The sequence below is a fragment of the Arachis stenosperma genome, chromosome 7, assembly GCF_014773155.1.
Source record: "Arachis stenosperma cultivar V10309 chromosome 7, arast.V10309.gnm1.PFL2, whole genome shotgun sequence".
In the NCBI taxonomy this organism is placed as follows: Eukaryota; Viridiplantae; Streptophyta; class Magnoliopsida; order Fabales; family Fabaceae; genus Arachis; species Arachis stenosperma.
The window spans coordinates 450,536-476,440 of NC_080383.1; the positions used below are offsets into that span (position 1 = coordinate 450,536).

Below are 25,905 nucleotides of genomic sequence, written 5' to 3' on the forward strand. Positions count from 1 at the left end.
GGCTTCTTAGTAAGGCTCAAGAAAATTTTATCGTATCCTCCATTATTTATTTATTTATTTTGGTATTATCATTTCCTTTTTTTTTTTTGGGTAATTTCTCATATCCCCTTTTATTATTATGGGTTATGATTTGATTTTATTGGTGTGGCCCTTTGTTGGGCCAGTGTGATAGCTGGAGCTGGTCCGTATATATAGGACCCCCACCCACACAAACTATTACTGTAAAAAATATTCGCATAAAATAATGCTAAGATTACTACCAAAAAAAATGCTAACATTAGAGATCAGATATACATAAAAAGATTTTATTATATTATCAATCCTCTAAGCAATATAAATAAATAAAAGGATTCATAAAACTTTATCCAAGATGAACCGACTAAAGTTGTAGGAGACAAAAGCTAAAAAAATAGGATTTTTGTAGGTAAAAAATACTAAATAATAATTTTTAATTATTATTTTTATATGAAAGAATTTAATTTTTTATTCAAAATTAATTTTAATATTTATTATCTAAGTCTTGAAAAAATTTAATGTTTATATTTTTATATTTAATTAAATATTAATTATATTACATAAATAAAAATAATTAATTTTTATTCTTATTATTTAAAATATATATGTTCTCTTTGTTTATATATATATAGATTTTAGTATAAAAAAATTAATATTAATAGTTATAAAATTAATTTAAAATTAATTTTTTTGAAATAATTGAATCTTAATTTTAATTATTAATCACAATATTAGTATTCTCTCCAAATTATATGTAATAAATATTTGAAGGAAGAGAAGTGAAAATATAAATTAAAAAGATAAGTAATAAAAATTAAAAAATATGTATATAATAATATATTTTTTATGTAAAATAATATTATGAGATATTTTTTAATTATATTTAAATATAAATTTAATGTATTTTTTAGAATTTTATGAATTTATTTAAATTATATTATTTTATTTTTGATATAACAAAAATGTAGAGAGAGATAGAAAATGAGAGAGAAAAGAGAGAGAGAAAGATAAAGAAAAAGAAGAAGAGCGAGAGAGAGAATTTGTTAATTTTAGAGAGAAATATTTTATTTTAATTCTAATAAAAAATATTTCGTGACATATTTTAGTTTATTAAATTATAAGTTATATATAGAGTGAGAAGGATAGAGAAAAATAGAGAATGGAAGAGAGTTGAGGTAGATAAAATGACGGATAAAGAAAGTTTATTGGTTTTGGAAAAAAATATTTCAACTTTTTAATAAGAGATCAGATTGTCATATAACATATCTTGATTATTAATTAAATTAATGATATAATATAATTGTATTGCAATTTTAATTTTAAATATTTTAATTTTAATTTTAATTACCATAAGAAAATGTCATGTTACATATTTTAATTGTTAAATTTATAATTATTAATTAGCTATTAATAATGATATATAAGAGAGTTAGAGTAGGTAAAAGAACGAGAGAGATAGAAAAGGAGAGAGAGGAAGAGAGAAATTATTAATTTTTCAAAAAAAAATTTAATTTTAATTGCAATGAAAGAATAATATATGATATATTTTGGTTGTAAAATTAATAATATATAATAGATATATTTTAGAAGTAGCAAGTGTTAACACAAAGAGTTATGCTAGATAACCAATGACTTTTTTGAATAATATGAATAACTATCAATCAAATCAAAACACATTATACCTCTAAATTACCTACCTAAATCTTAATATTAGAATAATCATTCGCATACCTAGTAAAATAAACATCCGATATATTTATTATTTACATTGTTTAATATTTTTATTGTTCACCTATACTTTTCCTAACAAATATAATTTACCTCTTGCAAGAAGAAGAGAGCAACAGCCATATATAGCATATTCTATAGTATATACTAATATACATGATGAGTATAGTCCTAATAAGTATTTATAAAGGTTGGCAGAGAAATATATATATGAACAGTATATTAACTTGCATTGCTCTCTTCCGATCCACTGTTTCCACTGCAGTACTGTCATTATAATTGCAAATGCTAAAAAAGGAAGATATATGGTTGTTATCGATTTTATTATATAGGATTACATGTGTCAGCTCTGAATTCAAAAACGAGTATTAGAGGGAAGGGTGAAAGGAAACGTTGATCAATGCAGAGAGGCATGGAGCATTATTATTATTATTATTGTGATTATAGTATGGTCCCCTCACATATATAAGCTAAGCTTGTAATGAATGGAATTGAAAGTCACAATGAATTACTAGGAAACATTCCCTAGCCAGTCTACTTGCAATCTCTTGCCTTTTCCAAGAATAATGAATAAACCTATCTCATCGAATTATTCATTAAGCAAGTAGCTAGCTGTATGTACGTAGTACTTATAAATCATTTATGTATTTTCTACTTTAGTCACTCCTAAATGTTTGGATATATGGTCCAATTCCAGGAAAGCATTTGATGTAATATTGAGTAGGGAGTGGACAAAAACTCGCATTTATTTATAGGAGGAGGCAAGGTCCCCGTAAAAAAAACATTTTTTATTTTGTGGTGCCATCCAAAGCGGAGGTTGCTGGTTGTACTATGCTGCAATAAAGAGAAGCATTAGTACTATAGCTATGCTTCAACTTTCATTAACTATCCAATCATCAACTAAACCCTAAACATTTTAAATCCATTTCTGTTTGTATGATGGACGATGAAACTAATAATGCAAAAATATCAATAAAACTTGTTTTTAATATCTTGGGAAAAAGAAGAAGTATATATTCCCTTACTTGATGGAAATTGAAGAGACGACAGAGAGTATTGGAGATGCAACTATGTCACCATTTGCAACCCTTATAATAGTAATTTCTAGCTAGCTAGCTAATTGGGTTACAGAAGATTAGGTTACATTTTAATTTGTAGCATTGGAATATGGAGAAGAGATGCCATGTGGTGAGCTCAGATGTTAGCACATGGCTTCTCACATTCCAACCTCCTAAACACCAATACAATATTGCTTAGTATTTCAGTATTAGTAGATGTGCTTAATTAGCCCTCTTTTGTGTTTCTCATCCTCAGCTTTGAATTCCATATTCAATTCTATACAACATACACTAAGTGCAGTGTTTGGTAGCCCTAGCTATGTCCATAGCATCAGTTTGGAAGATCAAATAGAGTAGTGTAAAGTAGATAGATCATTCCAACTAGTAGCTAGCAAGTACCCTAATGAGGCCATGCTTGATGTTCAGGAACATTTAATAGGACAGTTATACTTCTCTATCTTTTGATCTGATCCCACTGATTAATCTTAGTTCATTAAAGTTCCTTTATCTTTAAAGAGTAATAGGCTTTTTGTGCATCATATAAGCAATCAAATGCTATCTTCTTGTTGCTCTATACTCAACAAGAGTAGTACTACTGCTCCCTCATGGATGGCGATCCTTATTGCTTTTTCGCTGCTTTTTTCCAGCTATCTGTTGGTACTGCTGTCATTTGGATATTTTTCTATCCTCTACACATCTCTAGTACTGCTTTTCTCTTCTACTCTTTTCTACACTCTACTATTCTCAAGGCATAAACCAGTAGTAGTGGAAGAAAAGGTTCTTATTAGTCCTCCTCCTGAAGAAGATGCTGATGAGATACAAGAACAAGAGGTGCCAACTTGTGAGGACTCTGAAGAAGTGGATTGGTGCTCAGATGGATCAATCTCTGATGAGGACAGCCTCATAGAAATTGCGCTTCACAAAGAAGAACCACTGTACAGGAACTACTACAGTTTGCAGCAGAAGAGGAGGGAGCTATCAGCAGCTGAGGCCCTTTTCAGCCATCATCAGAGTCTAATGGAGTTCTTATCTGAACTTAATAATGACGTGAGTGAGGAAGAAAACTTGATAGAGATTGACATATCCATGGGTTCCATTAAGTACTCCTCCAGGTTTGAAATTAAAGCCTGATCAAGTTTAATATACTCTTCAAACTTGAATAGCTGTTTTTACTACTACTTTTTCTTTTTCTTTTTTTATATATTCACCTGGTGGATATATTTGGTTCCATTTGCAGTGTAATACTTACTATACTATATATAAGTTTTAATGTTGTTATATATATACACAACTGTGAGCTACTTTTGCGCCACACAAAACTTGGATACGAATTAAATTAAAGCACGGTCTTAATTAGCTTGTTAATAATGGCAAGTAATTATAGTAATAACTGAAAGAGGCAATGTATGTTGTGAATGAATGAATTCAATGAGTTTGTGAATGACAGATATACAGCAAGAATCAGATACCACATATGTATGAGATGCAAGCACATAGATGAGTTAGAGAGCATATCATGAAATTTCTATTTGAAACATTCTAGACGTACGTACTTGTAAGCTTCTCCCTGTATCACTGCAAGAAAAAGGGGAAATCCTCAAAAGGAGTAAGTGCTCAGACCCGGCCCCATCACTTGCTTCTTCTCATACTCTTTTTTCCTTTTCAATCATCAATTTCGTTTCCTAAACATATTTACTCCCTAAATTAGTGCTACAGTAACAAATCGCTCCCATAAAACTCATGTATTGATTAAAACAATAAATATCCGCTTTTAAAACTTAGCACAACCAGATTATTCATGCCTTTTATCTACTTGGCTTGGCTTAGCTGTTAAGTTATTTGCACCCAAGAAAGGAAAGGAAACAGATACAGTTACAGATACTCCCTAACCCAGCACGTGTCGTGCCCTCAAAACCAACGCGCAATATGAACATCATGATGATGGGCCACTATGCTAACCAAGCTGCTCCTGCTGGCCAAGTTTATCCAACTAATCATCATCATCATGCATGATGCCGGTACCTAATCCTGGATTTGGTTGATGATTTAGTTAGTTAATTAGTTAATTATTTCCTGTTATTTAATTAATAAGTTACGATATATATGTTGGATTTTGGAGGGAAACATTAAATCCGGGTACTTGAGACTTTTGATGAGATGGTTTTACACTTACACTTGTCACAATGATGGTGTGAAAACTGAAAACACCACAACTATGTCTAAATTTAAAGTAGTTCCCATATATATATCTGATCGACAATCTTCTCAGCATTTGACCACCTTGCAGCTTTTCTCTAAATTATATTCTAAAAGGATTTACAAATAGGTTAATACTACTCCTCTTACAAACTTGCCTTTACCTATGGATTCACCCTTTTCTAGCTTAAATTCATATATTCATTCATCTACTCAAAACCCTAATTCTTACTACTTGTCTTCCTCACGTGCACATATAAAACGGTTAATGGAGGGATAGCTAGAGTATATTTACCAAATAAAAATACCACTTTTGGAGGTCTTTTAAAATAATATTTGTATACAAGCATAAACAATCTATATAATATATTTAGGTATCGCAACATTACTCGAACCCGCGGGTACTTACCCCACCCCTACTCGTTCGAGGCGGGTAATTACCCGCCCCGCATCGGAGGCGGGTTTTGAGTGAGGCGGGTTTTCAGGAAGGACGAGACCGGTCAGGTTTAGGTAATACCCTCTCTACCTGTCCCGTCATATATATAATATATGTAAAATAATTAATAAATGATTAATAATATTGTATTATATTTAAATTTTTACTTTAATTTATGTTATGTATGTGAGGATAGTTATATAAATTTTGAAAATAAATTTTATTTATTGAATTTTAATAATTATAGAGGCGGGTAGGAGCGAAGCGGGTACCCGCCGGTTATGGTTCAACGTTTTACTACTCGCGGGTAGAAGCGGAGCGGGTTCTATGCGAGTTGTTGTACGACGGGGCGAAATCGAATAGAGCAAAAAACCCGTCCCTACCCATCCCGTTGCCACCCCTAAATATATTTTTCATAGAATACTATTTTTTAAGCTACAATATAAATCAACATTAACCAATAGGACGTAGCTGAAAAAAATGATTTTTTTTATTTGTGTGCTTTTTTTTTTTATGGACTGGGATGTGGGTGCTTAACCCATGTAAAAATAATATATTAGTGAAACAATGAACTACAAGCCCAAATTATGTAAGCTTATGTACCGAACCAATCGGGCCGGTGCTTTTAAATTCTAATTTTGCCATTGCCGGCCCACTTTGGTCTTACATCGAAAAGTGCGTTATGAACCAAAAAAAAAATAAACAAAATACTTCGTTACATAGAAAAATCGTGCTTCCAGGCTTCGGTCAAGGCTTTGGTCCCCTGACAAAAAAAAAGGCTTTAGTCAAATTCAATTTATGTAACAATGTCCAAAAAAACATAAAAGGATCCCTTTATTCAGATAATGTGAAAGCAAGTTAAGTGCATTTTGCAAAGTGATGAAAGCTAGATAGATGTAGGTCACAAGTTTCATGTGTATTTTAGTGAGAGGCAGTTGCCTTGTTGCAGTCATCAAACTTTATTAAATCCTAACCACCTTATCTCTTTTGGCTGACATTGTTGCAGTTGCAGCACCTCATTTTACATTTCATTATTTATCCCAAAACCCTAAACAAAGAAACGCATCGTCTATCTATCTGATCTACATCACTTGTTCTTGCCTTGGGTTAAGCTTTTTGCTACTTTCTTGGGTCATACTCTGTTTAAGTGTTTACTCTATTGCTCACTATTGAATAGTCTGAGACACCAGTACAATTATGGGGGTCCCACACTCGTGCCATTGGATGGTTTTGTATTCCACATGTGGTGGCTCCATGACCATGACAACCATGCATCAACCAACTTAATTATCTCTCTATATATATATTTGAACAATTATTGATGCTGTCCATCTCATTCACTCAAGTTTAGTCTTTTATTTATTATTATTCATCAAATTTGACCCAAACTTATCCCAGCTGGCAAAAGATGTCGGTCCCCGGAGATGATTTTGTCGCCAACACAACATGAGTATAAATGCTTTTAACATGTTCAACACATAATTAACTGAATCTCCACAAATGCATGTTACATTCATTTTAACAGCTGCAAGTTGAAAATGTTCTATCCGATTCTCTCTCATAAAACTTTCCCTTTTGTTTTATCACAAACTTCAAATGTATTATTATGATCCCCTTGCTAATAGTATAACATAATATTAGGCCTGAACAAGAATGATAAATCTCTTTCTGCTGTGTACGTTTGAACTACTTCGTTAAAGTCCATAGGAAAAATCAAAAAACATAATTGATTCATTTGTCATAATCTATAACAAATAGTAACTGGTTGGTTGGTTGGCTGGGTGCAATAATAATAAGAGCAATGCTAGGGGCCAGCAATTTTTGTGATTGTTAGCCATCAACTAGCCATCAATGATGATTTGATGGTGTGAAATTGGTGTGAGATTTCATCCAATAGCTCACCTTCTTCTGCTGGTTACATGCTGGCCAAAATTCAACAAAACTGCTAGTCCCCTAGACTTTTCCTAATAATAAATAGGTCAGGACTCACGAGCTAGTTTGTGGTCTAAAATCGAAATTACTAAAAATCTCAAGATGAAAATGAAAACCCTGAGAATACTTGCAGCAAATATAATAAAATTCTGAAAGGTACAGAAAACCATGCATGGTTCGGTAATTGTAGCTAAGCTAAGGAGTAAAAGAATTATATTAATAAGGTTGGTTGGTTACAAATTGAATAATGCAGGCAAAACAAAGAAAAAGAATATGTCACAGCTAGATGCTGCTATCTAGAGCATTATGCGGGCCGGGTGTGGGGTAGGTGTCTAAGAGCGTCGGTGGAGGGAACGTTAGTTAGTTCTTCTTCTCCATTTTCATTCATCTATCAATTCTATATTTAAATCTAAAAGTTTTTAAATGATATATATTGAATTATTGATTTTATGATTAGCGAAATACATACCACACGTAAAATGTGAGAGGCTAGACACGTCATTATTTGGTAATGGTAATTAGAAGAAGGGTGCAATTTGAATGTGAAGCATGTCCATGTAGGACCTAATTAATGGCAAGCTGGCAATGCTTGTCAGTACATACTCACTCACTCATCAGTCGTCACTAATCTTAGCTTCTTTATTTCTTATATACACCACACACCACTTCAATTCCTGAATCTTCTTCACTTCAAAAATGGAGAAGCAAGGAAGGGTGTTGTTCTTCTCCCTCACAGTCACAGTGCTGCTCTTCTCACTGCTTTCTTCGACGGCCAATGGCCACAACATCACACGCATTCTGGCATCCCACCCCAGCCTCTCCACATTTAACCACTACCTCACACTCACACACCTCGCCGCCGAGATCAACCGCCGCCAGACCATCACCGTCCTCGCCCTCGACAATTCCGCCATGTCCTCCCTCCTCGACAAGCACCTCTCCATCGGCACCCTCAAGAATGTCCTCTCCCTCCACGTCCTCGTCGACTACTTCGGCGCCAAGAAGCTCCACCAGATCACCAACGGCACCACCCTCGTCTCCTCCATGTTCCAGGCCACTGGCACTGCCGCCGGAACTGCCGGCTACGTCAACATCACCAACCTCAAGGGCGGTAAAGTAGGCTTCGCCTCCGAAGACAACGACGGACTCCACTCCTTCTACGTCAAGTCCGTCCAAGAAATCCCCTACAACATCTCCATCCTCGAAATCAGCAGCGCGTTGAGCTCCGCCGAAGCAGAAGCACCCACCGCCGCCCCCAGCCAGATCAACATCATCAACATCATGTCCAAGCAAGGTTGCAAGTCATTCGCAGACTTGCTCAGACCTTCCAAGGCTCTTCCAACTTTTCAGGACAGCGTGGACGGTGGCTTGACCGTGTTCTGCCCCACGGACACCGCCGTCAGCGGTTTCATGCCCAAGTACAAGAACCTCACGGACGCGCAGAAGATATCGGTGCTGCTGTACCACGGAGTTCCCGTGTACCAGTCGCTGCAGATGCTCAAGTCAAACAACGGGGTTATGAACACTTTGGCGACAGAAAGAGCGAACAAGTTCGACTTCACGGTGCAGAATGACGGGGAAGATGTGAAGCTTGAGACCAAGGTTGATACGGCGAGCATAGTAGGGACACTGATTGACCAAGATCCCTTTGTTGCGTACAAGATCAGCAAGGTTCTGATGCCGAGGGAACTCTTCAAGGGGATTCAGGAGGAGGAGAGCGATGCGCCGGCAGAGTCCCCTAAGGCCTCCAAGAAGGGCAAGAAGAAGAAGGCGTCGCCGGCGGCTGATGCCCCGGCAGATGGGCCAGAGTCCGATTCGGAAGATCAGAAGGCTGCCGATGATAACGCTGCTGACAGCAATGCTGCCAGATTCGGCATGCTGTTTTTCAGTTTAATTATTGCAAATTTGGTTCTATAGTTAATTAATTAATTATTATTTGCATTTTGCATAATGGAGTGTCGGCAGCTTCCAAGCCCCCATGTCAATGTGAGAAAGATTCTTTTCTTTTCCTTTTTCCTTTTTTTAATTTTATATTATTTGTGAAGGAAATAAAACAGTGATACCCACATGTTTGAGAGGCACTGTCCTTTTCCTTTTCTTTCTTCTTCTTTTTTTTCTTAGGTTTATATTTGTTTGTTTTTATGATTTTTATTTAATTGGTCCTTTTGTGTGTGGGTAGATCCAGTTTGTGCTAGCTGCCAGCTGGGATGTATGAATATAAACATTTACAAAGTTTTTTTTATTTTAATTTTTAATGCCTTTTACCTGTTGCCTTTGCACACACCACTAACTTCTAGCTTTGCCATAAATTCATTCTAATATAGTCAAAAGACATCGTCATAGTATACCAATACGCCATGCATTATATTCTACCATTTCATAACAAAAGGAGAAAAATAATATGGAGTAAAGAAATAGAAAAGCAGAGTAGTTAATTAAACGCTATAAAAAAAATGTCAAATTATTAGGTGATTATGTCGTTTTAGATACACCAAGCAATCATCATTATTAGGATCTCCCATGCTTTTGACTTTGGAGACTCCAGCTATGTTAAAGTAATCATCACGATTATTGATTAACAAGTCTTCTTTTTTTTAAAAAGAAATTCAAAAATATATTCTACTAGAACTTAAGAATTTGCTATCATTATTGGAAGGGGTTATTATTGTAGTCACTTTCCATGGCCTCTCATGCATTTGAACTTTGGGGTCTCTTTTAGTTTTAGACTTTTAAGTGACTTTAACTGCATCATAATTAATCAAAGCATTGATAAACAATATAGAAGGTAAATAAAGACAAAAGTACATAAGAATGATAACTGAATGGTGTGAACCTTTTAGGCTCTAGCCAGTTCAAATAACGAAAGTGATCTATTAGGCAGGAAGAAAACAAAAAAAATAGGGAGATGACTGGGACTGTATCCAATGTTGTTCCAAGAACGCGAACATGAGTTGAGGCAAGCAATAATCTTGATAAGGTAGCCTCCATGTATTACTGCAGCATTCTGTTATGTTCTGTGCCTAGCATATTCAATTCTACCTGCCGTACTTGTACTGCTTTTTTGTTGCAGGGTAGAAATCTTAGAATTGTGTTGTGTTGTGATGCAACATAAAAATACCGGAAAGTTTTCAAGTATACTGATACACTGAGTACTTTTTAACCGTTGATCTTAATTATATATATTATATATATTTTTTATAATTAAGATCAACAGTTAAAAATAACTGAAACACCGGTATACCAATACACTTGAAAATTTTTCAAAAATACTTATTTTTTCATCTCTCTTTAAGATTACCAATTTTATTAATTTGAATGTATTGTATATTTGAAGTTCTATTTATGTGCATAATTGGCCTTGCAATGAATTTTCTTTAGTATTAATTAGCTCTTGGCTATAATAACATGCATTCAATTATAAAAATCCCAAGTTGTACGTAAAAGGTTGCCACTTCAATTATTTGTTTCTTTATCTAAGAAGTAAACAAACAAATCAATCCTCCACAGACCATAAACAATAATGCAGAGAAAGTAACGTGAAAGAATATAGATTGATGGACAAATGATAATTTTGAATATGATGACTAAAGCTAGATTTGAACATTCAGAAAGTCTGCATTGTAAGTATCAGGCACGTCTCTAGCTCGAAGTAAAAGGTCACTAATAAGTGAAGGCTAAAGTCATTATGTGAGAGTAATTTGGAGCTAATCAAGCTTGCTGATTCTTGGAATCTACCAAGTTGCTAGCATCATGGCCATTGAAGTACAGATAGGTATTTTTACCGGAAGATGTAGTAGTAAGCAGGTTAGAGAAACCAGTGTACTTTCCATCCAACTTTGATAAACATATCTCTGCAATAAAGCGAAAGAGATCATGTTCTTGCACAAAAGACTGGGCTGCATATTCTTCAATAGGCATCCACTGAATTCAAAGAAAGAAAAGTAACATTAGAATGTTTGAATTGTGAACTCCACTGAAAATGAATTTCATTTCAATTGACCAAAGCATATATATACCTTAGATGCCACAATTTCTGAATCCTGACTATGGATGTCAAAGGAGAGAGGACGTAACATGGAAACAAAGAACATATCTGACTTTTGGAAGAACGATTTGTGGCTTTGCCTGGTAATCATTCCAAAAAGAAAAACACAGTGAATAAGAAGGCCGCCATACATATTATCAAATTAAGTTTTTGGACAGCAAAATGGTATGAACATGCAGATGCTGGTTGATGAAGTCTAATTTTCTTACCTGAATGCTAAGATTTCGACAAATTCTGTCTCTATCTGAAAGGATGATAAAAATCAGTGGCATTAGGATTCCATTGAAGTTTGTCAACATGGACATGGTAAGCAAAAGCAAGCCTCATAGTTTTTGTATGCTAGTAAACCACATTAAATTACTGAATAGTGAGTACTTTTGTTTCTTGTTAGCGTATAATTAGGATCCGTTAGTATCACTTATATTTTTTTTGGTGACTACTTATATTTATATAGCATATTTGTGTATTTATTGTAGGATTTTGTTCGGAAAGGTACAATGTACAAGGGTGTATATAAGTGCTAGAGAATCAAAATAATAAAAACGTAATATTTTATAATAAATATTTAGATATGCTAAATAATGCTAATTGATCCTAATTATAAGCTAACATTTCTCAAATTTAATTTGTGTGCTATGTTGCTTACCCCTGTCTCTTCTTTCACTTCTCTAATTGCAGCTGCACATATGTCCTCACCCTGCAAATAAAATTAAAATGTATTAAGAAAAGTACAAACACACTTTAAAAAATTTCATGATTACATGAATAATCATTTTGTTTTACTTCATTAACAGTTCCTGTAGGCATCTTCCATATACCGGTGCCTTTGAATCTGCCACCAGTTTCTTGAACCACAAGCATCTATTCAAACGAAACAGGACAATTTATTCAGAAAATAAAGTACAACATATATAGGTTACCACTTCAAATACAAGACTTAGATAGACCCTGCCGCATAATTTTGACAAGTACACACGCTTACGTGTCAGCTTGTAGTGACATAATTGAAAGGAGAAGGACCAACATAATTTATGGTCTTTTAGATAGAAGTTTGAAGTTTGAATGGACTAAGTCAAGAGGAATCCAGAAAATGCAAAAGTGGAAAAGAAAGATAAAGAAAGATTGTTAGTACCTCCCTGTTGTTGTTGATGACAAAAGCACCAATACCAACACGGTGTGAAGCATTCTGTGGGAGGGTATCAGGAGAATGAGGAATCCAGAATACAAGCATGAGGTGATCTGGTTCAGCATGGTGGTATCTGAATCCAGCCTTCACCGCAGTGTCAACAAGATTTGAATGTTTTATGGGAAGCTTAACCCACACGCCCTTCTTTCCCTGTTGGCTCCAATTTGAGATTGAAGCTTGCAACCAAGAACCAAAATTCAGAGGCTCTATAGGGTCCTCCACTTCCACGTTGACAACAACTCCGCCGTGTTTATCCTCTTCTGCTTTAAGCAATTCAATGCCTCCCTCTCCCATTTTCTGAGATTGTGTTGTTGGAATGAACACACCTTAAATGCAAAATTACCTTTTTATATACGATGAAGAATAACGGGAAATGAAGACCGTTGACATGACTGTTGAATAAGACTAACCTGCTCCGGGGGCTGGTGGTTGAGTTTCAGAGCCAAGAAGGTTCCTCGGTGGAAGAATTGAAGGCGCGGTGAAAAAGCACTGAAGTTGCTGAAAAAATGAATATTATTATTATAAGATGACATAGTCATATAAGGAAAGGGTAATTTGGTGAAAAACCTGTGTATCTACGTGTAAATGAAATTGAAGATTAGAATGAAGGCGAGAGGGAGAGAAGGACACGTTTTGGTTAACAGATGAAGATGAAACAGCGTCGAAATGAATGACCACCAACCACAATATTAAAAGAGCTACCATCATCAATGAAAATGAATGCCTTTTCCCGTTTCATTTAAGCTGCTTCTTTCTTTCTTTCTTAAATAATCTCAAGCTTCATACAACACCCCAATACTCCCGCGTTTTATTCTATTATTTTATGAATACTATCACATCCACCTCCAATCAAATTTCTATGCATTTTCAGTTTTTAAATGGCTTCCCTCACGTTACATTTTTTACCAAATCAATATATATATTACATTTGTGTCTTGTACACCATTTTCATCTAAAATGAGAATTTCGCAAGAATTACTCCTTTACTATTGAATCAATAAATTTAAAATAAAGGTTGTGTGGGTTGTTCCAAGTTACCTATAATTTAATTAAAATATTTTAAGTTTAAATTTAAAAATAAAAATATATTTTTTAAAAATTATATATAATAAATAATATTTTAAAAATAAAAGTGTTTATTAATTTTATTTATTTTTATATTTTTATATAATTAATAATGTTCGACAAAATTTATTTTAGTGTATATATTTTTGTCCTCACTCTTAAAAAATTAAAATTTTTTTTGTTCCGTCACTTTTCATAACCTCAAATCTAGGATTTTTCATTTTGTTGAAGCGCTCCAAAAAAAATATTAATTAAAATACAAAAATATAAGTCTTTTTTTTGGCAGTAGTAACTAGTATTCAAAATTTGTGGTTTCTTTAACTCAAAGACTATTTATGGTAAATTATTAAAAAAAATACTTGAGAACACAAAACAGTACCTGAATTTGTGAGTATAATCGAGAGAATTTGGTTCTTTAATTTTCTTTAACCAAAATCTTCTATATTCTTGATAAGGATGGAAAAAGAGTTACGGAGGCGGCTTTGATGTGTTAAACACTAAAGCCTTAAAGTTATTATTTATATTTGAGTGTGGCACCCATTAAACTCTAAAACCCAAATAAAATAGTATCTCTAAATTTATTTTCATTTAATTTCAAATCAAAAATAATAATGACTTCTTTAACTACAATAATTAAGAGCACCGTTATATAAGTCATATGATGTGAAATAGTAAATATATAAGTCATACGTTGATTATCACGAGTAAAGATGATCTGTGAGTGCTATTGTAAGATCACGGATAAATGTGGTATATAGAGAAGTTTTTGAGAACTTATAATGAAAAGGTAATAACGAAATCTCTTAATTAAATTTATTAATTTATTAAAATTTATTATTATCAATTTAAAAAATTGACAAATTCTAGATGCTAATGGATAATGCATTCTTATTGTACATTTATAACTTGAAAATATTAGAATTATCATGAAAATTCGTATTATTTTATTTTCCTAATAAACAATTTTATAATTACGTTAATTATATAATTTTGTATACTAACATTGATATAGTATTGTTTCGAATATATATTTTGCAGGTATCAAATGATAGTGTTGAGCTGTTATTTAATGGGTTTAATTAAATTATTTATTGTTTATTGAAGAACTTTCTGTATTAGAATTCTCTAATAATTTGTTGTTTATTTTCAGCTGATTTTGATATGTTCTTCCTTCTTATACATATAACAATTTGTTGGTAGATTTAAGTATTACTAGATTATTTATGGTTACATACAATATATATGTCTGATTTATTGAAAAAAGTAGATTAGTAAAACCGATTAATAACTATTTTAGAGTTAATACAATTAACACTAAATTAAGAAAAAACAAACAATGCATAACTCATTACTTTTTTTATTAGTCAAAATATTATAATTTAAATTAATTTTAACAAAACAACTTAAAATTATAATTTTAATTTTATCATGCACGGATAATTACACTTATTTATTTATCTAAATGTAAAATCTATAACACACCTAGCTTATACCACTTTTTATTTTTGAAATTGGAGGTTCCATTTTTGATAGTACAGAAATATGAAAGTTCAAATTTTGTAGGTACATAAATCAGACTATTCGACTTTTGAAATCAGACTATCTAATTTTTATTTTTAAAAAATTAAAAAATTTAAGGTATAGAAATCAAATTCTTTAAATTTGTGTACTTTTCACAATTTTAAAAAGAGAGCCACTCAAATAAAGATGTTTAAAACGTCTTTTTTAAAGATATTTTATAGTAATTAAAATTTAACACATATAATCCAATTAATTCATGTTATTTTTGACAAAATTAGGCAAAACAAATTAATTTAACCGAAAAGATAATAAATCAAATCTTAAACGGATCTGAATTAATATTTTTTATAGAAAATTACTACAATACCCTTATTATAAAAAATAACTAAAATACTCTTATTATATATATATATATATATATATATATATATATATATATATTAATTTTAAGAATCTTAAATTCTAGTCCTTTACTTCTCTGTCATTATAGAGTTAGAATTTAAAATTTTTAAAATTTATATATATATATATATATATATATATATATATATATATATATATATATATATCATTGGAGTATTTTAGTAATTTTTTATAATAAGGACATTGTAATCATTCTTTATAAAAAAGATAATATTAATTTAAATCGGTTCAAAATTTGATTCACCATTTTTTCGATCAAATTAATTTTTGTGTCATAATTTTAATAAAAATAATACAATTTAATCGATTATATGTATTAAATTTTAATTAATAAAAATATATTTAAAAAAAAACGTTTTCAATATTTTTATCTAAGTGATTCCTCCTAAAAATACCAAAAATTATAATGTTCGAGTACATCTCTTATCCCACTTCCATAGAAAAAAAAAATAGCCAGCTTACACACCATTTTTTTGTACCGTAGCTTCTTTTCAAGAAAATATAATGGTAAATGTTTGTGTGTGGGTACCTTCAAATCCATTGTATCTATTGTATTATACTAATTTACAACTAAAATGCGTCATATAGTGTTCTTTTATCATAAGGACAGAAGTAAAAATACTAGTTAATTATAAGGAGCAAACGGTTTAATAATCTTACATACACACTGTTTGATGGATGATACATGGTAATCAAATTCGTCATTTCTTAATGCAGCATCGGAACTACATAATTCCCCAATTGTTTAGAGGAAAGGTTTTCAACAAAACAAAAGCAATATATGTTATTGCTTCCGAACAATGATTATACATTATCACTGACCAATCTGCTTCTTAAGTTGTACTATGTTTACATCCAAAAAAAAAGCCAAAAGAGCTTTGTAAACACAATATTACATTTCTGACCAAGCAATAGCAGAAAACTCAATCACAAAAACAAACCAAATTCAAGTGAGGAAGCCTAACATTGCTGCACCTTGTCAAACTTGTAGCTGTTTGAATATATACATCAAGAATAGGTCAACAATTACAGACCATTGATCATATTCCATAGCCTGCTTGTGCTTGAATGGGAACATTTGACACTGCAAGTAAAGGATTCATTCACCCTGCTTCATCAAAGTGGTATAAGATATAGAGAACTAAAGAACTAACATGATTGTTCTTTAGCAGAGATTTCAGTTACATGTCTCAAGCAAGGGAAGAACATACCTTTGGAAAAATTATTTGGAAAGGAAGGATCTGGAACTGAGTCCATTTGGAAACTTGCATGAAGTGAACGCTTCTCTGACCTTTTCAAATATGCCAATACTTCCAAAACCACAATTGCAATGATTATGATACTAACAAGGAATCCATAACCTATCTTCCAATCACTCCCTGCCCCAGCCGCTTGCATTCCCAGTACTATGTTCAAGGATGCAAAGAAAAGTGCCATTCTTCCAGACCAACTGTGGTACAAATTCCAAAGGTTCCGATACTTGGAATCCTTGTTTGGCCTCAAGAAGAATGCCAGTATCTGAACTCACATAGCAATTAGTAACAGTAATAGATACAGAGGACTAAACATTGAGTATTATTGTGTATGAGTAGCAGACCTGAAGAATAGTTAGCACAAGGACAAAGATGCCTATGCCTCTGTGAGCTGGTATGTGAGCATGCATGTTGTTGTAGAGCTGTATTCCAAGAAGGACTGTGCCTAGTGTAAATGCAAATCCAACAAACTGAATAACTGAATGGAGATAAAACCAAAGGGGATCTTTGTGCCTCAAGTATCTGGCAACAATTGCCCCTACTGGAAGGATTAGTCCCCATCCTATTATTCCCACTATTCCATGGTTCCTCCTCATCTGAATCAACCCATCTGATGCTGGATCTTGTGGACCTGCCACTAGTATATATAGTTTCTGATCAAGTTTCTACTTCAAAGTTATTGCACAGGATATGCTACACAATTTTATAGGTCATATCAAGATAGTGGCTAATTCACTTCTATGTCAAATAGTTTTTCACTATGATTCCTAATGTATGATTATCTGGTAGAGTGAAAGAGAAATGTATTGCACCTGAAGAAAAATCAAATATGATGGATGTTCTGTCATCATGGTTTGAGAGGTGGTGATTTTGTGGAGTCTTAGTGCTAAAGGCCAATAAAATCGGCTGCTTTCTATATGGAATCTCCGTTTTGAGCTGAAATGCCAAATAAATTTCAGCTCCATTTGTGGCAACAGCAGGAGACACAGTATTTAGAGGTAGTTCGCCTTTGCCTGCTATAACTTCTGATTGCTTCTTACCCTTTAGATAAAACTGCTTGATTTTAGTGTGACCATGCTTGTTAATCCATCCCACCATTGCGCTTGAACCAACCATGGAACTATTTCTGGAAAATGCAATTCCCACCCACCCAACGGTGTAGGGAGCAGATAGTATGATAGTTGTGATATCACCATTCTTGGTGTACTGTATAACCAAGTCAACATTTAAATGAAACAAATTATTGCTACATTCTGAAATCAGGTAAAAAGAATTGGCTCATCATGAATCACTGCTAAGGTGTAAAATAAACGAGTATATATACTTGGTTAGATGAAAAAGAAAGAAAAAAAATTAAAATTGGAATGGAAGATGAACTGACCCTCATTTCATAGGTATTCCAAACAGGCTTGCATATGGTAGAGGATATATTTTGGTATGGTGGAGGGAGGAAAATCTGATAATTTGTATTCTGGCAGGTAGTTTCTGCATTGTTTTGAGCAAGGGCTGTGATGGGGAAGAGAAGGGAAAGAGTGAGAAAAGATGGGGAGAGCATTGGCATGTTGAAAGAGTATGGGGTGAAAGAATGAGAAAGGAAAGGAGGATTTGGAAGGGGTAAGAAGAGAAAAGAAGCAGGTGAGAGGTATCAGTCTCTTGCGTTTGAAGGGTATGGAATTTGGTGGTGGTTGCTGGTGGGGAATAGTAGTGGTTGGTGCAGCAGTGGTAATCATGGTTGAGTCCTGAGAGCTCTACACCAACAGCATTGAGTCAGAGAGTTTCCAATTGCATACCATTCATAACATGAGACTAATGCTCAGGACTCAGGACTCAGGACTATCTATCTTCACAACACAATGAACACATTCTAGTATTCTTCTACACAATACTCATACTAATCATTTTAAGCCGCACGTGGATTTCTGGAATCTGGAGTTTACAACCACTTCCCATTGCATATCAGCCATATTTTTATTCTCTTTTCACTTTTTAAAGCCCAAGCCCATGATTCGGCCCTGCTAGACCTAGTAGTCAGTAGAATGTCATAGTAATACCCTGACAAACAAAAATATCTTAGATTCCTAGTACTACTACATACTAGATAATTGTTTCCTATGTTTTCTGTTTCTCTTAACTTCTTACCTCCTGTTTGGATTTGCTTCAATCTCTGATTAACTGCAGGCCACGTAGTACAAAAAAAAAGGAACATTTTTTAAATAATCAATTAATATTTACTTTTTATTTATTTATTATTTTATTGACAGATTGTTAATTAAAAAAAAAGGTTTCTAACAAAACCATATAAATAAGGTGAATGAAACAAAAAAACTGAGCTGATATTGTTTCTGAGTCAATAAAAGAAAATAGAATAATTTGGCAAAAGAGTGGCTAGATTTGCACGAAAGACGGTGGAAGGAAATGGTGTAAGAGTTTTACACGCAGCAAGGGTCATGACTGGTAGTAGTTGAGACCCCACCTTTCCTCTTTGTCGTTACCACTCACCACCGAAATTTGAGAAAAAATAATATCAGTTCCCCCCACTTCTTGTTGCTGGCGTTGAAACTTTGAAGCAACAACTTCCTAGTAATTGTCACTGTTTCTTCTTCGTCTGCCTCTGCCCACGAATATAGCAGTCAACACAAATGATCAAGTTTCAGTGCCATTCTGCAAATTGAGCAACCTTTTCCTTTCTGCACCTGCCTGTTAAGCCCGTCTTCACTCAGATCCAAAGGCTGTTCTGGTAAACATCATTGCTTGGTTCTAAATTAATCAATATCTGTTATGTATCATGTTATTAAGATGTGGACACATGTATCCTATGTTAACATTTTAGTCAACGTGAGTAACCTTATTAATATTATTATTATCAAATAGTAATGGTATATTAGTTAATTAGTTTAGTTAAGTAATAAGTGAGTTTTTATTTTTAGTTATTTGATTACATGTTCTATCTTATAACCCCAAAATCATGTCCACCCCAATTAAATTGTACAAAGCTTGTTGCTGCGACACTGAATAAAAATATGCTATAAAAATTCAGCTAATGATAAATTCTGTCTTGTTAAATTATTTTGGATTTGGATTTTGATTTTGATGCATTCACCTAATCATCCTTTAAGTCTTGTTTGTTTATGCTGATGCTTCTTGAAGGGTTAATTCATCAATAAGAATGGCTTTGCATGGTTGCTATTGTCACCATATAAAGTTGACAAATCATAGAAGAACACCAGACTCCTTCAGCTTCTCATCCTCCATTTCGAATCCCAAGCTTCCAAAGAATAAAAGGGCACAGCGTGATTCATCAGAGAATGATGCATATCCCAGGTTCCTGGTTGTAATGCGTCAGACAGAATTGCCTGCATCAAATTCAAAGTATGGTACCAATGGAAAAGCTGTTAGAATGGTACCCTCAAGTGAGGTAATGAAGAGAAGCACACTGTCAGATAATAAGGTGAAGACAGTGAATGGTGCAAAACAAAAAGTTAATGGAGCAGCAACTATTGTAAAAAGAGATGTTAGCCCACCCTTGACCAAGGCAGTGAAATCAAGAACCTCTCAAGAACTTCCACCCCTGGAGGAGCTCAAGGTTTTGCCCTCGGACGAAGGCTTCAGTTGGGCTAATGAGAATTACAGTTCTTGGCAGAGATCTATTGATGTTTGGTCTTTTGTGCTTTCTTTGCGTATTCGGGTTCTATTGGACAATGCAAAATGGGCATATGTGGGAGGCTTCACAGAAGATAAACAGGTTGGTTCTTACACTTCATTAATCAGTGCTGCTAGAAAACCAATTTTAACTTTCTTGCAGCACTCAGATTCAGACATAAGACTGTTTTACTTGTGTTTGTTTTTTGCTGATTGGAATTTGTTTGGTTACATTTTTATTTAGAAAAGCAGAAGGCGGAAAACAGCGTCGTGGTTAAGGGAGCGTGTGTTGCAGCTTGGTCCAACTTTCATCAAGCTTGGGCAGTTATCATCAACAAGGTCAGATCTATTTCCACGTGAATTTGTGGATGAGCTAGCAAAGTTGCAGGTATAGATTCTTTGACATGAAATGGTAAGTGTTGATGCTTAGATCAATGTATTCTGAATATAAGATTGTTCTTGACAGGACAAGGTCCCTGCCTTCTCTCCAAAGAAAGCAAAAATCTTCATTGAGAGTGAATTGGGAGCTCCCATTAGCTTACTGTTTAGGGAGTTTGAAGATCGGCCAATAGCCGCTGCTAGTCTTGGTCAGGTAGCATAAGATCAGCCTGCTGCTTACTTTCTCTGAGGATTGATATGAACCAGTAATGATCTTAATGCTGTTTAGGTTCATCGTGCTATCCTGCATAATGGAGAAAAAGTAGTCATCAAAGTTCAAAGGCCTGGTCTGAAGAAGCTTTTCGACATTGATTTGCGTAAGTTGTCCTGATTTTAATTGTTTGTACAATGTCAATTGGTGTAAAACACAGTAATGGAGTATCTACTCTCTAGTGCATTGCTTAGTTTGCTATTTTGATAAGTTCTCTTGTTCTGTTCAGAAAATTTGAAGCTGATAGCAGAGTATTTTCAGAGAAGTGAGACTCTAGGGGGTCCAACTAGAGATTGGGTTGGTATATATGAAGAATGTTCAACGTAAGTAATAATCTTGGAGGGACAGATATTATTATCAACAATATTTCATCTAGAACAACAAATACTCAGCTTGAATTACAGAAGAAGCATCACTTTATGTAATGCATATAATGTGTAGAACATGTTACTTTGCAGTATTCTGTATCAAGAAATTGATTACATAAACGAAGGGAAGAATGCAGACAAGTTCCGCAGAGATTTTCGGAACGTGAAGTGGGTTCGAGTACCTGTATGTTTCTTGCAGCAACACTAAAGACTTAAAAATAACTTGTAATCAAATTCTTTTAACTTGACCACGTTTCTCCTTTGTAGTTGGTATATTGGGATTACACTGCCAAAAAGGTGCTGACACTGGAGTATGTACCAGGTTTTTATCTTGACCTCTGCCTTCTTTTCTTTAAGTCAAATGAAATTGGTTTTTATGACACTGTTACTTGTGGGATAGGCATCAAGATAAATCAAGTGGATGTGTTAACTTCGCGTGGCTGTGATCCGATAAGGATCTCATCACGTGCTATTGAGGCATACTTGATTCAGGTTCATAATCTTCACCCTTTTTCTAAACTGGCTTTGATTAATGAGAGAATGAATCATCAGTTTTGTGTTGCAGATACTGAAGACTGGTTTTTTCCATGCGGATCCTCATCCTGGAAATCTGGCTATTGATGTGGATGAAGCACTTATTTATTATGATTTTGGGATGATGGGGGAGATAAAATCTTTTACTCGAGAGAGACTGCTAGAACTTTTCTATGCAGTTTACGAAAAAGATGCCAAAAAGGTCTTGAACTCTTGTACTTGTTGTCCGGTGATGCTCTTTCTTCACCAAGAAGAAAATAGAATCTGACATATATGTGATGCAGGTAATGCAAAGCCTCATAGACCTAGGAGCACTTCAACCTACAGGGGACTTATCATCAGTAAGAACCTTAAGTTGATTATTTAGTTTAACAAGCAATTGAGGTGTACGTTATGGTTCATATAATTGCATTTGGCTTGCAGGTAAGAAGATCTGTCCAGTTTTTCTTGAACAATCTGCTTAACCAGACACCAGATCAGGCACAGACATTTTCTGCCATTGGTGAGGTTTGTATCTCAATATTATATTATTCCTTCAGCTGATTGTTTTATTGATGCGAAAATAATTGTTCTTACTCGGTTATTCGAAATCAAAATTTTATTTCTGTGGCAGGATCTATTTGCTATAGCACAAGATCAGCCATTCCGTTTTCCATCTACCTTCACCTTTGTTCTCAGGGCCTTTTCAACACTTGAAGGTTTTTTTTTTTTCCTTTGTTTTATAATCATACATCTCTTAGGCGGTTTGGAAAACTTTAGAAGTAATTTTTTTTAACTTTTGACTTATGAAAAGTAGTATTATTAATGTCTGGTACAAATTTTCAAAACCAAATTGCGACTTTCTAAGAAGCTATTTAGGAGTTTATAGAGAAGTTAAAAAAATGACTTCTCTCATAATACTTCTACTTTTCATCACATTTCTATAAAATAAGCACTTTAAAAATCTAAACACAAAATAACTTATTTATAAGTTACTTTTAACAGAGTCATTTATTGTTTAAGTTATTTTATCAAAAGGAGTTTAATTAAGTTGGTTATCCAAACTGGACCTTAGTGAATGATAGCTTTGATTTTTTTAAATAGTTAGTTAACTTTGGAAGTTTGTGACAGGCATAGGGTACACACTGAATCCAGATTTCTCCTTTGCAAAGATTGCTGCACCCTATGCACAGGAACTTCTAGATTTAAGGCAGAGGCGGCAAACCGGGCCGCAAATCGTGGAGCAGATAAGGAAGCAAGCAGATGATGTATCACATCTTACTTGCAACCACTCTCATATGATGTGAAGCATTTTAATTTATAATGCCATTGTTCATCAGTTTTAAATTGACAATGATGAGGCTTTTGAAATATCTGCAGGCAAGATCCTACACCATGTCAATGCCATACAGAGTTCAAAAAATAGAAGAGTTTACAAACCAACTTGAGACTGGGGATCTCAAACTGCGAGTGCGGGTGCTCGAGGTCAGCAAATTAATGACACAGTTTGAAGAAGTATTTGTAATTAGCAGGTAGACGGTTATGCTGATTTCTTAAACTTGATATGGCAGTCTGAAAGAGCAGCTAGGAAAGCAACAATTTTACAAATGGCTACTATGTATACTGTATTTGGAGGTACACTGCTCAACCTTGGAGTCACTTTAAGCAGCCAAGGCAATGGGGCTATTGCAAATGGATCATTCATTGGTGCAGGTCACTTTCATTGTATATTATACATTATTGTCTAAATCACCAAATCAATCATGTGTCTGATTCGTATCAACTTTCTCATATTATGCAGGTGTTTTCATGACACTATTTCTGAGATCCATGCAAAGGGTGAAGAAGCTTGAAAAGTTTGAGAAAATGATATGATTACTGCTTCCTATTTTACCACACATTCCATTCTTTGGGCTAATGCAAAGTTTGCTTGGTCTCCATTTTCTTATATACAACATTCAATTTTTTTCAACTTTCAAATAAATTTTACACACGCATGCCTGCCAAGCTATATAACACGAACCATGACAAATAGTCTTTGTATAACAAACATATTGTTGATAAGGTTCAATCTTTGACTTTCAAATTTCCAGCCATTTGGTTGGAACTTGGAACTCACAACCTAAGCATTTTAAGAAATAAGAGCAGGGGATCATTGACAACTTGGCAGTAGAGCTTCATAATAAAAGCTTCATCAAGCAAAAGAGCTTCTATATACTTTTGCTTTTTGGAAAGAAAACGTGTACGAAATTCATACTTGTCATGACGATATACGGAAATATTAACGTTGATTAAAGGTAATCACTATAAATTAAAAGAACCTTATTAACTACAAAAGTAATCACTATTGAATATAATTTTAAATATCAATTGTAAAATCATCTAATAATAATAATATTAAATTCAAGGACATATAGAAAAAATAGTCTAATGCACAAGTATATTTTGTGGTAAAACAAAATCTAAAAAGAATTGCATTTAATATAATATAAATAATTTAATCTGATAATTGTATTAAATAGACAAAAATATACATAAAAAGTTTTTGCAATGCATAAAAATATACATCAAAATTCATAGATATCAAAGTAGAGTCCAAAGATTAATTTTAATGAACAAAAGTATAATTTAAACCTTGCAAACTCACTAATAGTGTGCATAATATTCTTGTTCATTAAAAACAATCTTTCTTATATATTTTGATATTTACAATCTTTCATTCTTTTGTAGATATTGTTGTATACAACAAACTCTTATATGTATAATTTTGTCCATTTACTCTGAACAAAAATATATATATATCTAAAACTGGTAAGACACTCTTACATACATTCAAGAAGGATTTAATGGGTATCTTTCCCTCTTTAAATTTAACATTAACCAACTCATCCAAAGGCACCCGATATACCTGTCCTTCCACCATCATTCCTCTCCTTCTGTAATCATTCATCAATAATAATGTTCGACCATCTCATTATTATATTCATTATTTACTAGTCCAAAGCAATAATAAATATAATAATGTTACTTATATTATTTTTTTATTAATTTAATATTGATGATAATTAATTATAATAAAAATATATAAGAAATACATCAGATTAACCACAAAATATTTTTTTTCAGTTTTTTATTTTTATTTATTTAAAATTTTAAAAATAAAAAGAACCAATTTTAATTTTACTAAAAAATATTTTGTAATTAACCTGATATACTCTTTATATATTCTACTATAATTAATTATTATCATTATTAAATTAATAAAAAAATAATTTAAATAATAAATAATATCAATATTTTTCACTTTACTAATACATTATGTGTCATTCAAAATCAAAACACGCAAAAATAATTAGTAACTAAGTAAATAAATAAATGATTCAATGAAAAAAGGCATCATCTAATGATTTAATTCAATTGAAATGTATTAATGACTTTCCTCAAATGACCTACTCCTTATCTTACTTGATATTTGTAGGTAAAGTTAACATAGCATAAACTTTTTGTACAAAATCCAAAACACACATAAACTACGACACCTTTATGGTGGTGTTCATACCCTGGCCCAATGTTAAGGGCCCAGGTCCAACCGAAAGGCCTGATCCAATAGATTAAGCCTAGCGAAGCACCGACCTCCACTTAAGAAGTCGGTGTCAAACACGACTTAGTATGAAGAAGTCGGTTATGAGATTAGCTGGCAGATAAACACTCATTCAAATGAGTAACCGCCCCTGAAATCTCTCTAACCACTTCATAAAGCCATATCTTAACCTCCCTAAGATAATGGGACGGTTACTATCCTAAAGATACGGCATTACTCCAACGGTGGTTATGGGCTCACCACTATAAATACACTGACACCCCTCAGGTATCTCTAA

At 33.3% G+C, this 25,905-nt stretch overlaps 5 protein-coding genes across 9 annotated transcripts; 3 read left to right on the top strand and 2 right to left on the bottom strand.

The window, feature by feature from the left end:
• The first annotated feature begins 3,309 nt into the window (after positions 1-3,309).
• Positions 3,310-3,932, top strand: LOC130940378 (uncharacterized). The gene has a single exon (XM_057868490.1). The coding sequence runs from the start codon at positions 3,354-3,356 to the stop codon at positions 3,930-3,932; it is 579 nt and encodes a 192-aa protein (XP_057724473.1). The 5' UTR covers positions 3,310-3,353.
• A 3,940-nt stretch (positions 3,933-7,872) lies between these two features.
• LOC130941130 (fasciclin-like arabinogalactan protein 2) lies at positions 7,873-9,613 on the top strand. The gene has a single exon (XM_057869526.1). The coding sequence runs from the start codon at positions 8,062-8,064 to the stop codon at positions 9,280-9,282; it is 1,221 nt and encodes a 406-aa protein (XP_057725509.1). The 5' UTR covers positions 7,873-8,061; the 3' UTR covers positions 9,283-9,613.
• A 1,303-nt stretch (positions 9,614-10,916) lies between these two features.
• LOC130942173 (nudix hydrolase 2-like) lies at positions 10,917-13,435 on the bottom strand. Of its 3 annotated transcripts, none has more exons than XM_057870870.1 (8): positions 13,227-13,435; positions 13,007-13,094; positions 12,543-12,922; positions 12,194-12,271; positions 12,057-12,107; positions 11,620-11,654; positions 11,382-11,490; positions 10,917-11,286 (listed from the first exon to the last, which is right to left on the bottom strand). In XM_057870870.1, exons 1-8 carry the CDS (start codon positions 13,302-13,304, stop codon positions 11,074-11,076), a joined length of 1,032 nt encoding a protein of 343 aa, XP_057726853.1. In that variant the 5' UTR covers positions 13,305-13,435; the 3' UTR covers positions 10,917-11,073. The 3 variants fall into 3 exon arrangements, with proteins under 3 accessions (XP_057726853.1, XP_057726854.1, XP_057726852.1); XM_057870871.1 differs by having other exon boundaries at positions 13,279-13,350; XM_057870869.1 differs by having other exon boundaries at positions 13,164-13,339.
• A 2,856-nt stretch (positions 13,436-16,291) lies between these two features.
• LOC130940931 (cytochrome b561 and DOMON domain-containing protein At3g61750-like) lies at positions 16,292-19,282 on the bottom strand. Of its 3 annotated transcripts, none has more exons than XM_057869218.1 (5): positions 18,240-19,282; positions 17,671-18,064; positions 17,203-17,489; positions 16,817-17,123; positions 16,292-16,689 (listed from the first exon to the last, which is right to left on the bottom strand). In XM_057869218.1, exons 1-5 carry the CDS (start codon positions 18,417-18,419, stop codon positions 16,646-16,648), a joined length of 1,212 nt encoding a protein of 403 aa, XP_057725201.1. In that variant the 5' UTR covers positions 18,420-19,282; the 3' UTR covers positions 16,292-16,645. The 3 variants fall into 3 exon arrangements, with proteins under 3 accessions (XP_057725201.1, XP_057725200.1, XP_057725202.1); XM_057869217.1 differs by having other exon boundaries at positions 17,203-17,495; XM_057869219.1 differs by having other exon boundaries at positions 16,292-16,713; positions 17,203-17,495.
• A 57-nt stretch (positions 19,283-19,339) lies between these two features.
• Positions 19,340-24,098, top strand: LOC130940930 (protein ACTIVITY OF BC1 COMPLEX KINASE 7, chloroplastic). Its single transcript, XM_057869216.1, has 17 exons — positions 19,340-19,595; positions 20,006-20,600; positions 20,742-20,885; positions 20,964-21,089; positions 21,165-21,252; positions 21,376-21,469; positions 21,605-21,698; positions 21,782-21,836; positions 21,915-22,006; positions 22,080-22,250; positions 22,333-22,389; positions 22,472-22,555; positions 22,662-22,746; positions 23,159-23,295; positions 23,408-23,512; positions 23,599-23,740; positions 23,829-24,098. Exons 2-17 carry the CDS (start codon positions 20,025-20,027, stop codon positions 23,900-23,902), a joined length of 2,124 nt encoding a protein of 707 aa, XP_057725199.1. The 5' UTR covers positions 19,340-19,595; positions 20,006-20,024; the 3' UTR covers positions 23,903-24,098.
• The last annotated feature ends 1,807 nt before the right edge of the window (positions 24,099-25,905 follow it).

What these genes read in the sequence shown, in the direction of transcription:
- LOC130940378 (XM_057868490.1), top strand. Translation starts at nt 3,354, where the DNA reads ATGCTATCTTCTTGTTGCTCTATACTCAACAAGAGTAGTACTACTGCT.
- LOC130941130 (XM_057869526.1), top strand. Translation starts at nt 8,062, where the DNA reads ATGGAGAAGCAAGGAAGGGTGTTGTTCTTCTCCCTCACAGTCACAGTG.
- LOC130940931 (XM_057869217.1), bottom strand. Translation starts at nt 18,419, where the DNA reads ATGCCAATGCTCTCCCCATCTTTTCTCACTCTTTCCCTTCTCTTCCCC. An exon ending in CATATTTGATTTTTCTTCAG is followed by an intron (nt 17,496 to 17,670) that starts GTGCAATACATT and finishes TATATATACTAG; the next exon opens with TGGCAGGTCCACAAGATCCA. An exon ending in TTGTGCTAACTATTCTTCAG is followed by an intron (nt 17,124 to 17,202) that starts GTCTGCTACTCA and finishes ATGTGAGTTCAG; the next exon opens with ATACTGGCATTCTTCTTGAG.
- LOC130942173 (XM_057870869.1), bottom strand. Translation starts at nt 13,304, where the DNA reads ATGATGGTAGCTCTTTTAATATTGTGGTTGGTGGTCATTCATTTCGAC. An exon ending in ATTTACACGTAGATACACAG is followed by an intron (nt 13,095 to 13,163) that starts GTTTTTCACCAA and finishes TCATTTTTTCAG; the next exon opens with CAACTTCAGTGCTTTTTCAC. An exon ending in ACCACCAGCCCCCGGAGCAG is followed by an intron (nt 12,923 to 13,006) that starts GTTAGTCTTATT and finishes TTTGCATTTAAG; the next exon opens with GTGTGTTCATTCCAACAACA.
- LOC130940930 (XM_057869216.1), top strand. Translation starts at nt 20,025, where the DNA reads ATGGCTTTGCATGGTTGCTATTGTCACCATATAAAGTTGACAAATCAT. An exon ending in GCTTTTCGACATTGATTTGC is followed by an intron (nt 21,253 to 21,375) that starts GTAAGTTGTCCT and finishes TGTTCTGTTCAG; the next exon opens with AAAATTTGAAGCTGATAGCA. An exon ending in TGAAGTGGGTTCGAGTACCT is followed by an intron (nt 21,699 to 21,781) that starts GTATGTTTCTTG and finishes TCTCCTTTGTAG; the next exon opens with TTGGTATATTGGGATTACAC.